The sequence below is a fragment of the Callorhinus ursinus genome, unplaced genomic scaffold (assembly GCF_003265705.2).
Source record: "Callorhinus ursinus isolate GAN/ISIS: 27379988/994484 unplaced genomic scaffold, GSC_fseal_2.0 scaffold1, whole genome shotgun sequence".
Taxonomy (NCBI): domain Eukaryota; kingdom Metazoa; phylum Chordata; class Mammalia; order Carnivora; family Otariidae; genus Callorhinus; species Callorhinus ursinus.
The window spans coordinates 36,827,613-36,843,820 of NW_027397063.1; the positions used below are offsets into that span (position 1 = coordinate 36,827,613).

General features: G+C 35.5%; 1 protein-coding gene across 8 annotated transcripts in view; it reads left to right on the forward strand.

Annotated features, from left to right (window-relative positions):
- Nucleotides 1-16,208, forward strand: part of EPHA6 (EPH receptor A6) — an 831,631-nt gene that overhangs the window by 700,327 nt on the left and 115,096 nt on the right. For all 8 annotated transcript variants that reach the window (XR_012378040.1, XM_073892326.1, XM_073892340.1 and 5 more), the window contains one exon: nucleotides 7,178-7,239. Coding sequence is in view for 7 of the 8 variants with exons in the window: in XM_073892326.1 (XP_073748427.1) it covers nucleotides 7,178-7,239 (62 nt within the window). In the remaining variant the exon portion in view is untranslated. The remainder of the gene's footprint in view (nucleotides 1-7,177; nucleotides 7,240-16,208) is intronic.

Genomic DNA, 16,208 nt, shown 5'->3' on the forward strand with positions numbered 1-16,208 from the left:
TTTTGGTAGCTGATACATCTCTAGGAATGCATCCATTTCTTCCAGGTTCTCTAATTTGCTGGCATAGAGTTGCTCATAATATGTTCTTATAATTGTTTGTATTTCTTTGGTGTTGGTTGTGATCTCTCCTCTTTCATTCATGATTTTATTTATTTGGGTCATTTCTCTTTTCTTTTTGATAAGTCTGGCCAGGGTTTTATCAGTCTTATTAATTCTTTCAAAGGACCAGCTCCTAGTTTCGTTGATCTGTTCTACTGTTCATTTGGTTTCTATTTCATTGATTTCTGCTCTGATCTTTATTATTTCTCTTCTCCTGCTGGGTTTAGGCTTTATTTGCTGTTCTTTCTCCAGCTCCTTTAGGTGTAGAGTTAGGTTCTGTATTTGAGACCTTTCTTATTTCTTGAGAAAGGCTTGTATTGCTATATATTTTCCTCTTAGGACCACCTTTGCTGCATCCCAGAGATTTTGAACAGTTGTGCTTTCCTTTTCATTTGTTTCCTTGAATTTTTTTAATTCTTTAATTTCCTGGTTGATCCATTCATTCTTTAGTAGGATGCTCTTTATCTCCATGTATTTGAGTTCTTTCTGACTTGACTCTTGTGATTGAGGTCTAGTTTCAAAGCAGTGTGCTCTGAAAATATTCAGGGAATGATCCTAATCTTTTGGTACTGGTGAGACCTGATTTGTGACCTATGATGTGATCTATTCTGGAGAATGTTCCATGGACACTAGAGAAGAATATGTATTCTGTTGCTTTGGGATGGAATATTCTGAATATATCTATGAAGTCCATTTGGTCCAGTGTGTCATTGAAAGTCTTTATTTCCTTGTTGATTTTTGCTTAGATGATCTGTCCATTTCAGTGAGGGGGGGTGTTAAAGTCCCCTACTATTATTGTATTGTTGTTGATGTGTTTCTTTGTTATTAATTGGCTACTCCCATGTTAGGGGCATAACTATTTACAATTTTTAGATCTTCTTGTTGGATAGACCCTTTAAGTATGATATAGTGTCCTTCCGCATCTCTTGTTATAGTCTTTGGTTTAAAATCTAATTTGTCTGATATAAGGATTGTCACCCCAGCTTTCTTTTGGTGTCCATTAGCATGGTAAATGGTTTTCCACCCCCTCACTTTCAATCTGGACGTATTTTTGTGTCTAAAATGAGTCTCTTGCAGACAGCATATACATGGGTCTTGTTTTTTTATCCAACCTGATACCCTGTGTCTTTTGATTGGGCATTTAGCCCATTTACATTCAGGGTAACTATTGAAAGATATGAATTTTGTGCCATTGTATTGCCTGTAAGGTGGTTGTTACTGTATTTTGTCTCTGTTCCTTTCTGGTATATGTTACTTTTAGGCTTTCTCTTTGCTTAGAGGACCCCTTTTAAGATTTCTTGTAGGGCTGGTTTCATGTTTGCAAATTCTTCTAGGTTTTGTTTGTCCTGGAAGTTTTTTAATCTCTCCTTCTATTTTCAATGACAGCCTAGCTGTATATAGTATTCTGGCTGCATATTTTTCTCATTTAGTGCTCTGAATGTATCATGCCAGTCCTTTCTGACCTGCCAGGTCTCTGTGGATAGGTCTCTTGCCAATCTAATGTTTCTACCATTGTAGGTTACAGACCTCTTGTCCCAAGCTGCTTTCAGGATTTTCTCTTTGTCTCTGAGACTTGTAAGTTTTACTATTAGATGTCAGGGTGTTGACCTATTTTATTTTATTTTGAGGGGGGTTCTCTGTGCCTCCTGGATTTTGATGCCTGTTTCCTTCCCCAAATTAAGGACATTCTCTGCTATAATTTGCTCCAACATACCTTCTGCCCCTCTCTCTCTTTCTTCTGAGATCCCAATTATTCTAATATTGTTTTGTCTTATGGTATCACTTATTTCTTGAATTCTGTCCTCGTGATGCAGTAGTTGTTTATCTCTCTTTTTCTCAGCTTCTTTATTCTCCATCATTTGGTCTTCTATATCACTAATTCTTTCTTATGCCTCATTTATCCTAGCAATTAAAGCCTCCATTTTTTATTGCACTTCATTAATACCCTTTTTGATTTTGACTTGGTTAGATTCTAGTTCTTTTATTTCCCCAGAAAGGGTTTCTCTAGTATCTTCCATGCTTTTTTCAAACCCAGCTAGTATCTTTATAATTGTCATTCTGAACTCTAGTTCCGACATCTTACTAATGTCCATATTGATTAGGTCACTGTTGGTGCTGCCTCTTGTTCTTTTTTTTTGAGGTGAGTTTTTCCATCTTGTCATTTTTGTCCAGAGGAGAATAGTTGAATGAGAGAACAAAATGCTAACACCATAACAACGACCCCTGAAAAATATACACTAAACAAATCAGAAGAGACTGAAACAGAGGGAAAAGAAAGGGAAAGAAAGACGAAAGAAAAAGACCAAAAAAGAAGAGAGAATATCATCAGACTGGTGAATAGGTCAGTGCCACACACTAGATTTTGGGCATATTTTGGTCTGTTGGAAGAAGCTGCCTCCCAAAATTTTAAAGAAAGAAAAACTTATATATTTACAAAAACAAGGGTAAATACGATGAAGGGATGGAATATGACTGTGAAGATGAAAATTACAAAAGATTTTTTAAAAGGAATAGATAAGTAGTTGGTTGAAAAAAGAAAGAAGAGAAGTTAAAAAAAAAAAAAGGAGAGAATGTGATCAGGCAGGAGGCTAGAACAAAGCCATACACTAGAGATTTAGGGTATATTTTGGTCTGTTAGAAGAAACTGTATCCCAAAATTTTAAAGAGAGAACAACTTACATATATACCAAAAATAAGGTTAACTACTATGAAGGGATAGAATATGACTCTTCCAGAAAGTGGTCACTTTTCTGTTCAGAGAGTTGCTGCTATTCTTTTCTTCGATCTCCTGTTGAGTTTGTAGGTGTTCAGAATGGTTTGATCCCTATCTAGCCGAATTCCTGGGACCAGATGAAATTTAGGTCTCCTACTACTCTGCCATCTTGCTCCTCCTCCAGATAGGGATATTTTAACCCCAACAGGAATATAGGAGGGAAAGAGAGTTCAGAGGAAATGTTAAAAGATTTGATTTGAATTCACTTGAGCATAAGATTCATTTGGGACACAATCTGATAATGACCAGGCAACAGTCTGAGGGAAAATCATTCCCCAATTTTATTACCTATCTTGTGAATGAAAATATATTACAACTTTGTTCAAATATATGGCATCCATATTTTCGAATGCCTTAGAGGGATAAGAAAATTATTTATTCTCAAATCCATTTGAGATTATAACTGTAATTCACTGTCTCTACAGCAGAAATGTGGGAGGTAGAAATAGGTTAAAAATAACTGGCTCCAAATATCCGGAATTGCAATTGGGGGGAAAAAAACAGGCAACCTAACTGTCAATCCAAGTTATTGCCACAAATTTTATCACATGGTAGAGAAAATATAGACATGATATAATGTTAAATAAACTAGAATTGATTTAAATCTGTAACAGAGGTTGGAGGTCATTGAGATTTGTTTAGATTCTTAATATTACTGACAGCATATTAGAAATGGCCAAGCTGATACAAAATACTATATCCAGCAAAATCTCATTACTTTTATGAAAATATTAAATTTCTGTAATCCCCTTCTTTCACAGACCTTCTTGAGGCAAACAAACAAACAAAAACGCTATTTCACTCGCAAAATATTTTCCCCAAGTTTCCTTAGAACATTTGAAGAATGTTTTTCTTCTGTTTTCTTTAACAACACAAGAAAATATACTCTTACCATCATGTGGTTTCTCAACACCACCCATATCAAAATTATCTTAAGTATTGGGCAACCGCAGATTTGGAATGAAAAAAAGAAAAGCATTAGTCAATAGTCCATTGAAGTCCCAATTAACAAAAATAATTTTTCTCTCTAACAGAAAAAAGATGATCTGGGATTTTGTGATTCATTGTGTTCAGGATATAGATAAGTGATTTCTTCCAAGGTTTTGATTCCAGTGCAGTTTAAGATATACATAACCATTTCTGGGCTATTTTTGAAGGAAAATGAAAGAAATTCACTTTTTGTGTGATTTGTAGAAGTGGTTTTCAAAATCTCTTAAAGCAAACTGATGAGGCTTCTAAAAAAGGTCTAGGGATTTTGAGACTTGACTAACATTCAAGAATCTTGGAGTTTGTCCACTGACTTCAGTACAGTGCACATACTAAGTTAATTCTGTGACATGAGGTCTTTGGGACACTGGCTAAAATTGTAAAAAAAAAAAAAAAAGCGAGAAAAGCTGAAATATCTTGAAAATATAAAAAGAATTAATCACCTCCAAATATATTTTCCAAGAGCAATAATGTATTATATAATTGTTACATATTTGAAAATAAGACAAAGCACTGTTTACCAATAGACTTCTGTCACCTAGCCACATATTTGAATACCATCCTGTCATAATTTCCCTTATACTTATCTATTTTGTTGATTATAAAATATGATCATAGACTCTAAGGTTGCTTGTAATCTTCACAGTGTAACTAACCTCCCTATAGAAAACCACTAGGAAACAAATTACAGGTTAGATGCCAGCAGTATTCTAATAAGACAGCTCCTTAGTTTAATAATAGCAGCTCTAAATTGATGTGACTGCACAAAATACAAAAGATGCAGAGCTCAGGTGTGAAACTTCTAATTCACAAGAAACTGGGGGAGTCTTCATCTGACTCTTTATTATCCTTAATGAGAAGATGAAACTTATCACTGATGAACTTCAAGATTGCCTGAAGTATCTCCCAAGGAGTTATAGAGAGAACCTATTTCAAAGTACTTGGTATTCACATAGATTAGGATCTTGCTCAAATACTTCAGTGTTACCCTCTGAGGAATTAGGAAAATCGTTGAGGAAAATCGTTGATAAAAATCATCTTGTTACTATGAAGCACCTACTCTGCTCAGCTTTACGGGACATGGCTTTGAGAAACCTAGTGAATGGGGATACATAGCATCTATGGGAAGTTAAGAGAGGAAAACAACCTAACATAGAACCAGGCACAACATTTCATAATGTAGACAGTAGATGTGATGGGAATGCCACTTATAGGAAATATCCCCATGGAGACTTTCAAGGAAGAGGTGCAGTATATAAATTCTGGGAAGGTGTGGGATGAGATTAGGGAGAGAAGAAGCAAATTGGTGGCAGGGGAATACCAAAAGGAAAAGCAGAGGATTGAACCAGTATAGATGATAATGACAGCTAATGGAACAGGAGATGGTAGGGCTAGTTAGGAGAGATGAGGTCCAGCATGGGAGGATGAACCTTACAGCTTTGATCTATAAATTATGTCAGAGAGGCACCTATGGCATAAAAGTTAAGAGCTTAAGCTCTGAGACATTCTGCCTTACCAGCTGCTTGACTCTGGGCAAGTAATTTTCTATCCTCCAATTTCCTTATCTGTGTAATAGGGCTAATAATAATTTGTATCAATACAGGGAAGTGCTTGCAAGTTTTTTTATTGTATCAAGACTGACATTCTTAGGGAGAAGAATATATATATATATATATTATTAAACTAAACATGTTTCTCTGGCAGCAATGGTCAAGGTAGGTTAAAATGATGTGACTCTGGGCAGGTGAACCCAGGCAACCTCTGTAGTAACCCAGTGTTTCCCCTTAACTTCCATGATCCATTATCATTGAAACTGGAATACTGGTCTCAGAACTTTCATATTTAAGTATAAAAAATGATTTTTTATTTTCCCTGTCTTGCTAACCAAGTGTTTGCATCAGGCTCCTATTTCCAAGCTCTCTAAAACCAATAGCCAAATAAAAGATTTCATGACAAACCGTCAGATTTAAAACCTGGATCTTCTAGATCCTTGCTACAAAAGCGTGGACACTTCATTTGACCTCAGTATTTTCTGATAAAGTTCTGTATCTATATTTGGGTGAAATTAATGACTTTGAGGAACATTATGGAAATCCACCAAAATGGAAAATTTCTTTGGATTCTGTTACTATGCATGATAAATTGGGAGTTTTATTACTACGTTTAACCTCTAGCACATCTTTCTTTAAAATATAGATTCAAATATAAAATCTAGCATTTGCAGACATTGTACTAATTTGTTACAGTCAGCCTTTTTAACCCATAAGGCCTTGAGTTCATAAAAGGGACATGAATTACAAGATGAGATCTAATATTTCCATCATTGCTACACATAATTTCTTTCCAGATTTTTTTTGTACTCATGAGAGAAAACCTCTGTGCACAGTGCAGATTCAATTGCTAAAAATTTCAATGAGAAGCAAGAAATATAGAAGTAAAAAGTAAATGTGTCATACATGTTTATTTCAGGTAAATATCATTTTCCCTTCATCTGAAATGAGTTTATCTTTTAAATTTGAGCAATTTGGCAGAACAAATAGATTCCTTTCTTTGAAACAAATCTAAGTTATTTATGTCAAATATTCTACCTAATGGAGGTATTGGGAACTGTTAACAGTTGCAAAAAGATATGATAAAGAAGAAATAAATGATGTTCAGTTTCTGACTTCAGTTTCTTACTAGAGTACAAAGTCAGAGTTACTTATTTTTCATGTACTGCCAACATTGTTATCTTGATCTAATCTATGTCCAATAAAGATATGATCAGGAACTATTGCAGAGCCCACCAACTTTGTGGAATTCATCAATCTGCTGACATTTTTCCACTTAGAAGCCCTTAAAAGCGGACTATAACTGATGGTTTATAATTTCTTAAAGAGAATTTATAAATTTCTCCTCTCTGCTTTGCCTTAGGAATATTTCAGAAATGCCCGGTCTAATGTTTCGAGAAGTTACCACAACTGCCAGAGCAGCCTCGGTAACTACATGAAGCCTCACTTTAGCTTGTCGCCGGTCTTTTAAGGAAAAGCTCAGGACAAAGAGAACATAATCTAAACAATCGATGGCAGGGCTTTAGAAAAGGAAATTCTTAATTCCCTTGTAATTCGTGTTCTTTTTATGAACTCAACAGAAATAATGCTATAAAAAATGGAGAGATGCCTATGTAGAATATTAAGGCTTTTGTAGAAGCGTGTTGGAAAATGAAGTTCCTATTAATAAAATACAAATAATTTAGCTGCCACAGCTGGAGATCTCTAACTGCAGCACATCTTTCTGTAATTGCTCTAATCCTTGTGTGTTCTCTTGCTCTTTTTGCAGGCAGACCAGTAATGATTGTGGTGGAATATATGGAAAATGGATCCCTAGACTCCTTTTTGCGGGTGAGGTGTTCTTTTCTGATGGCATTTAAATAAGCTATTCCGAGTTCTAGATTTAAATCATTTATCATAAATTAATTTTTGCATAATGTTATTCATGGATTTTTCCATGAAGAATAGCAGCATTTTCTCTAGGGTGCTTTTCTCCGAAACTGTGATACATTAGTGTGTTACTAACGGGAGGAGTATATACACATAATAATATAATTGATTTCTCCTATAAATTCACATGCCATATTTATATATATATATATATTTCAAATGATGTTATAAAGAGAGTAAATGAAACTCAGTTGCCTCACATAAACATTCATTTTGCTTTTATCACACTTAACTATTCAGTATGATGTTTTATGCACGATCTATACTGCTGAACCCCTTAAATTGATGTGTATTTACCAGTAATGACTTAAGTTCATATCAGAAAACTGGTTTTATCCCTCTTAAATTCATTTACCTGACTTTCAGAAAAGAAAAGAAATATGACAAAACTGTAGCAGAGATCTGTTTCAGAACAAAAATTTTTAAAGTACTCTTTGTAAAGTGACTTATCCAAGTGCTCGCTTTGTCAGCACATATACTAAAGTGACTTATCCTTGAGAGTATGGTGTGTACAAAAATCATTTGTGTTATAGAGTAGTAGAGAATAACAGAGCTGAGAAGGCACCATGAAGTTATATTTCAAATGTATTTATAATGTATTTAATATTTAAAAAGTTATCATATGTTACAAAAGTATTCATTGATAATAAAAAACAGAAATATAAAAAATAATCACTACAATAAATATTTTTCATTCCCAGCAGGGGTCATATATTTGAAGTCACTATATTCTTAAATATTTATCTATCTACAGAGACATGGCCATTTTTCTTACTTATTCTTGGACTTTTGCTATTTGGAACGTGTTACACTATTTTTTAATTTTTTTTATTTTGTTCAGTTAGCCAGCATATAATACATCAGTGTTACACTATTTTTTATCTTCCTTTTCATGTGATAAAAATGGTCTTGAACATTTTTTCTTCACTTTATTTTTTGCTCTGGGTTACCTGATCAGGTTCTGCATTTCACCTTTCTTTTTTGATCTCATTTTCATTTATTTTTCTTGAGTTCATGCCCTCTTCTTCCAACCTCTCTCAATATTAGCAGTGATGATATATTTACCCTGCAACTGGACTTGATGTCCAGATTCAATGCCAGAAGCTGAATTCAGCAAAATCGTCCAGTTATTACAGAGCACTACTCCTTGCACAATGCAGACTCTCAACCAAGTATGCTCTTTAAGGCAAAATGAAATTCATAGGTATTTGGAGACACGAACTATTTGTTTTTTTGTTTTTTTCTGTAGCCATTCTCAATGTTATTTTATTGCTTGTATTCATTCCTCCTGTAAATGTGCTAAATTATTTTAGAATAATTTATCAAGACCACCTATGGTACTTGAAATGCATATATAGTTAGGCCCTTCCATTATGTTTATTCCAAAGCTCTTTTTTATCAGACATATACCAAAAAGACTTATTCTCTAATGATGCTTGGGATATGTTTTGGGTTTTATTTTTTTATCAGCTATATCCTAAAGCTGAATATAATGGCAAATAATGTCGCACATACTCAATCTAAATTGCTGCTGAAAATTGGATTGAATGACTGCCTGCCACAGCAAATTAGGAGAGAATTGTTAGCTTGAGATATACTTTTTTATCCTGATGAATCCTGAATTAATTAAAAAACATTATAAAGAAAAGATAATATGTTATCAATAAAATATTTATTTGTAAACATCCTACTACATGTTTATAAGTGGTATATACCATTACCTCTGCTATGAGAATCTTAATATATGTTAGCTCACCTTGGCTCGTCACTTATCAGCGGTGCAACCTTGTGACTTGGGCAAGTTACTTACTTGTGTGTGCCTCTGTTTACTTAACTATAAAATGGGAATATTAACAGCTTCTACTGCATATAAGTGTCGAGAGGACCCATTGAGTCAATTATTGTAAAGCTTATAGAATAATACATGACGTATTATAAGTGGTAGAGTGAAGATTCGAACTCAGGTCCCCGACTCAAAGCGATGTTCTCATACACTTTTTTTTTAATCAAACTACTTATCACTTCTTTTTAGAAGATCACTGTCATCTCCCCATGTGAACCTGTGTCCTGTCTGCATGTAGAATTTCTATTAAAATAAACATCATTGCATGAGATAAAAAAAATCCACAGGGCCCAATACTCCCTTCTTACCCTTTTTTAATATTCTTACCTTTCTTTGTAATCGTTTCTCTTTTACCCCAGAAACTCAAAGTGCTATATAAACTTTATGTCAGTAGCAGACATTCAGCTCCCCATGGCAAGCAGAAATAAAATTTATAAAGATATATATCCTATAAATTCTCAAAAATGAAGTCATTTTTCAAACTACTGCTTTAGAATTTGATAATCGCAGCTTCTGTGAGCACAGAGGAAGTGGCTAAGTGCATTGCGTTGTAGGGAAGCAATCCGTGGCTCATTAATAGCATTCTGTGCTTACTAGAAGCAGAAAAGATTTCCCCGTGGTCTCCCACATATTTGAAAATCACTTTAGTTTACTGTCTTATATGAAAGAGTGGTAGCAAAACTAAGTACAAAATTACAATCTAGTGCCAGTGGTGGTGGCTGGCTGGCTGTGATATTGCACTAGATTCATAAATCATCTACTGTTCAGGATCCTTATGGAGATTCCTCCAGATATATATTGGCAAGAGCTGGTGTGGTTAAGTGTCTGTGTTTGTGTGTGTGTGCGTGCACGTGTGTGTGTGTGTGTGTGTGTGTGTGTGTGTGTGTGCGCGCGCGCAGCGCAGGCAGAAGGGAGGTGGGTGGGTATGTAACTATATGTGCGTTTTTAATTTTAAAATAAAATGCATCCTGACTTAGCAAGCAGAGCATCAGCTCTGCTGCCTGGAATGTATGACCTCACTGATGGGCAAATATTCCTAACTTTTCCAAGTGTGGATTAAGTGTAATCTTGGCCATCATCCCTGTATGGTCTCTCTTAAACTATGCATTTGGATTTCATAAACACTTTTTGTAACACGTGCCTGGCAACTGCTTGCCCTTAGATCTTTGGACTTGCATTTTTATAACAATATTAAGAAGCAATTCAAATAAAAACAGTTTTAAAATACTTAAAAACTTTGAGATACCATATGCCAACCACAAAAAGTTATTCCTTTATTTTATAATATTTGTTGAATGTGGGTTTGTTTATCAAATCACACAATTCAGCTATGTAAAAATATAATACCACTGGTTTCAGTATAAGATGTTATATTGTGTGTGTTCAGGCTACAGCCTCTTGTTGCCACCTCAAATCCTTTGATATGAGAGAAAAGATACAGATACATTATTTGCAAAGCACAAAGAGAATGAGGGGGGATTAATAAAAACAAAATCCAACAAGATCAGATTGGGTAAGGAAACCATATTTCAAAACATAATTGGGAAAGAATGCCTAGGAGCAAGAAGAATGTGTGGAAGGTGGTGCTACAAACTGATTTGAAGATACAGAGTAGGAATAGGATGGGCTGGTCGTTGGGAGATGCTGAGTTTCATTTGGGTTGTATTCCATTTGAGATGTCTATGGAACATGCAGTGAACATGTCCAGACAGCAATTAGAAATGCAAATCTGAAGCTGAGGAGAAAAATACTGACTAAAGTCAAAGATCTGGTAGCTGGTAGCATAAGAGTGGTTATTAAAGCCAAACCATATTTGCTAGGAGAAATTTTAGAGAAAGGCAAGGAGCTGAACAAGGTTGGAACTCTGTGGCATGCCAACCTGAGGAGGCAGCAGGGTAGTGTCTCCAAAGGTGACTAAGAATAAATGGTCAAAGAGGAACAAGGAGGGAGATGAGGACATGGAATCCTGCGCACCAGGCAGGAGCAAATAAGCAACTGTATCAAGTGCAGCAGAGAAGTTCAGAGAAACAAAGACTGAAAAGCATCTATGGGATTTACCACTTACGAGATCCTCTGTGATCTCAAGAGCATGTTTAATGGGTTGGTGCCAGGCAGAAGTCAGAATGCATAGGGCAAAATGAGAATGAAAGATGAATAGGAATTGGGGTTTTTGTGGGTTTTGTTTTTTTTGTGGGGAGGTAAAAGGTGCGTGAGATAGCAAGTCAAGAGAAAAATCAGTTGCTAGTGGACAAAAAGAAACATGAAGGCTATTTTTTAAATAGAAAGAAATTTAGACCATTTATACACTGGGGGATAGGCAATTAAAGAAAATACATTGATAAGGCCAACTATCTCAGGATATGGGAAGGTACAAAATCAAGGACCCTGGTGAAAGATTAACTTTGAATAGTAGAGGCCTCCACATCTTCCAAGGCTCATGGGACTGTGTGTTGTCAATCTAGAGAGATTTATGAGAAGCATTAAATTGAAGGAAATGATACCTGATGTTGCATTTCTATGTGAAGTAGGAGGAGAGTTTATTTGGGAGTTTGAGGACAAACCTTCATTTAAAGTGAATGTTTAGAATAATTGCTGAAGTTAAAAAGAAAAGTAGCTGATCACTGATCAGACCAAAGGAAATAAAAGGGCGGGGGGGCATCAAGAGCAGGTTCTGGACCAGGAACAGTTTTTCCCTGGGCCCCAGCAAGGGCAACCAGTTAAAAATTGTTACCAAGGTTTTTAACGATAATGCAACCCTCAGTGTCCGGAAGTGGATCTTCTGGACTCCTAATCCAGTAATTGTCATTAGATATCTGTATTCTTCCTCCACTTCTACCAGACCACATCTTTCGTCCTGGAGAAAGTAAAATAATTAACTAATGCTGACATCCAGCTGATGCTGAAGAATCTGAATGTGTTCCGGCAGTGGTGTGCATGTTTCCATGACTTTCTGCAGGAACACTCAACCCCCTCAAATGTTAAGAATGGAGATAACAGAGGCTACTGTGTGTAGAGCAGGTACAACAGAAACACATAGGCATTAAAGGTGAATTGGGGTGGTGGAAAAAGAATCTTGCAGGCAAGCAACTGGGGAATCCAGGTTAGACAGAGAAGGAAATAAAAAGACTGATAGGCTAGAAATGAATAGAGACGTCATCAGCTGGGAGCTGTGACCATGTAAAAGAGGAAGTATATTGTATGATGAGGGTGGGAGAGCTGAAGGAAAGTAGAGTGTGCCAGAAGTACGATACGGGCAGTGGTTTGTTAGACCCAGATCATTCCAGGTTGCGAGAGATGATTATTAAATGACCAGGAATCTAGGGAGCTGGTTGTTAAACTGTTAGTAGCTTGAAATTGGCCATGATGGAAATATTTACACGATAGCAGTTGGCAAACACCACAGATCATTGCTTGTTTTTTTGTTTTTCTCCAGAGGGCCAGTTTACCAACACAGTATATTGACACTTAAGATTTCTGAAGCAAAAAAAATAAAAATAAAATAAAATGAAATAAAATATTTCTGAAGCAAGGCCGTTTTAGGGGTGACAGTTTCCAGGTGTGGCCCTAAGAATCAGTGGCTAAAGCAAAAATGAAGATGAATATCTTTAATTAACTAATGTAGATAGCAATTATGTGTGCTTTCTGTGAGTCAGGCATTATCCCAATCCCATCCGTGCATTCATTAATTCACCAAGTGCTTACAGCCACATTATGAGGTGGGTGTTAATATTATCCCCATTTTAGGGTGCCTGGGTGGCTCAGTTGGTTAAGCGACTGCCTTCGGCTCAGGTCATGATCCTGGAGTCCCAGGATCGAGTCCCACATCGGGGTCCCTGCTCAGCAAGGAGTCTGCTTCTCCCTCTGACCCTCTTCCCTCTCGTGCTCTCTCTCTCTCATTCTCTCTCTCAAATAAATAAATAAAATCTTTAAAAAAAATATTATCCCCATTTTAGCAATGAGGAAACTGAGGCAAAGCATAATAGGTAGCTTGCCCAATGTGAAACAGCTGATAAATCATTCTCTTTTTTTTTGTTGCACAAATATGTGTTCATATTTAGTTCACATAGTAGACCAGGTGCTATTCTGGAGGCTAGGATACAGAAGTGAACAAAACAGAAATAAAAAATCTAGTGGAAAGAGAAATAAAGAATTCAGCCAAATGTATGTACATCAGATGGGAAGAAAAAGTAGGAGAAGTGAAGATGAAAGTGAAAATTTCAGTATGAAATTGAATGAACAGGCAAGATCTTACTGAAAAGTGTCATATGAGTAAAGATGGAAGAAGGTGAGGGAACAAGCCAACTAGATGCCTAGGGGGAAATATTCCAAAGAGTAGGAATAGCAGGGCGCCTGGGTGGCTCAGTTGGTTAAACGACTGCCTTCAGCTCAGGTCATGATCCTGGAGTCCCGGGATCGAGTCCCACATCGGGCTTCCTGCTCAGCAGGGAGTCTGCTTCTCCCTCTGACCCTCTTCCCTCTCGTGCTTTCTATCTCTCATTCTCTCTCTCTCTCTCAAATAAATAAATAAAATCTTTAAAAAAAAAAAAGAGTAGGAATAGCAGGGGCCAACACCCTGAGGTTGGAGCATTTTATACCCAAAGAACTACAAATTAAGCCTTTATGCTTTATGACCAATGCCTGTTTTTTTCCTAGAACATTGCTAATTCCTGCCTATTGCCTCTTCATAATTATTAATATTGACCCTTTTATCCTGCAGTTGGGTTAATAAAATATATCATCACCCTATGGTTATGGTTAGAAGAGATTATATAAGGGGAAGCATGGTAGAAGATGAAGTCAGAGAGTTGATGGAGACAGAAAGGGACTCAAATGTTGGAGGGAAATTATTTTCAACCTTGGCTACACATTATAATCATTTAATTTAGAGAGCTTTTAACAATCCCAAGGTCCAGCCTGCATCCCACGTGAATTAAATCAGAATCTCTTGGTGGAACGCGTGCATTTATATTTGTTCAAAGTTCCCCCAGCTGAGTCTAATATGCAACGAAGTTGTCAAAACACTGAATTGGGGCATTTTAGGCCATTGTAATGTGTTTGAGTTTTCTCTGGGTAAGACGTAAAGCTATTGTAGGGTTTGGGGTAGAGATACAACATAATCTGATCGTGTTTTTAAAAAATTGCTCTGGTTGCTATATTCAGAGACAATTGTGAAGTACAGATGGTTGGAGAGAAATTTGGAGGCTTTTGTAATAAAAATCTAAGTAAGGAGATGACAGTGGCTTAGATGAGGATTATAGTTGAGTTGATGGAAAATACTAGATTCTGTGGTGTAGAGCTGTTAGAATTTGCTATTAGATTGGACAAAGTGTGCAGGCGAAAGGGAAGATTCAAGGGTAACTGTCATCCATAAAATAAAGTCAAGAATAGGCAATAACTACTTCCCACAGTTATTGTGAGTTTTATGTAGTATTAAATAGCTAATAGACCTAAACTCCATTTAAAGTCTCCATAATATTATCTATTATTATAATGTATATCAGAAGATATCACCAAGAGTTTTAAAATTGTTTTTCTGTTACTTCCTGGTCTGTATTTTTCTAATGGCTAAAAGTAGTTTTAATTTTCACCATTTAAAAAAAAATCTAGATATACGTCAAGAATATGAGTATTTAAATAATACATATCAGTGCATATCAGCCTTTCAAAAGCAATGTGAGTCATTTGAAGAGTTTCCTTGAACAAATGCAAAGCTAATATTAATTTAAAAAATTAAAGGGATCTTTTAAATATTTATGTAGTCAAATTATAAATCTAGTAAAGATGGCATTTTACCTTATGCTGGTTATATATTAATAATGAGAGCTGTATTTTATTAGCATACTTTCCTTGTAAATTGTGTTCTGTGGAATTATATTTGTGCTAGGGTATGAGAGCAAAATTAATCTACATCGCATTCATTTAATATTCAACAGTAAAAAAAAAATGAAGTCACATTTCCCTACCAATACCTTTTTTTAAACATAAAAATTAGAGTTGAATTAATCCCCTTAATTACTTTTTTCAGAAAAAATATATAAAACTTCATGTAGACAAATGTTATTATTTACCATGCCTGTGCCAGCTTAATGCCAAATACTATTCTAAAAATAATGTGACAGTAAACATCCAAATATATGAAAGCAGGGTATACTTGGATCCAAGCATATGGCTGGCTGAACTTTTTATTTTTAAATTAGAAGTTAGAGTGTCAACTTCCAAAAGCCTGAATTTATCTCTTTTAGCATTATAATATTGTAAATGTGTTGTGGCATTTTTAGTTCCTGGTACCATAAATTTGTACTCTAATTTTCCTTACTAATTCTTCTTTTGCATACAGGTTTTTATGCTGATTTTCTAATTGGTGTGTAATTCATAATTATAGTGATGTATAGAGATATTCCATGCATTTTCCTGAACTCCTATATGGTCAATCCTATATCCCCATTTGTACCATACAGGGGATTTTGGATTTACAGAACTAAATATTAGACCTGAATCTTGCAATTCCCAACCATGCCTGCAAATCAGAATCACCATTCTAGAGAGATTTTATAAAATATAGATGCAGACTCAAGCAGCTATATTTTGCAAAAACTTCCCTGGGTAATTTTGATGAACTCTAATGATGCTTCATCAAGACCTCAGCACTCTGTGACACCCCTCCCCAGATGTCAAACAAAAAAAGTTTATATTTTCTTGGCTTTACTTAAGTGAAGCACACAGTAGCTAGTATAGATTACATTCACATAAACCTAAGCAAAAAAAGAAAGAAAAATCAAATTCAGTTGTAAACTTTGTAAACTAAAGCTATATTATATCCAGACCCACTTTAAGCTCTTAAAATGTAATTCTGAAATCCAACTACCATGTTTCACAAATCCATATCTACTTTTCCTCCTAGATTTTTTAGATATATTAGAAATGACATTTTTGGTTTCCTTAGGATTGAAATTTCTGATTCTGTTATTGGTGGCCTCTCCCTTCTATAACTAAAAATATAACTCTACCTAGCTTAAGTGCAAATCCA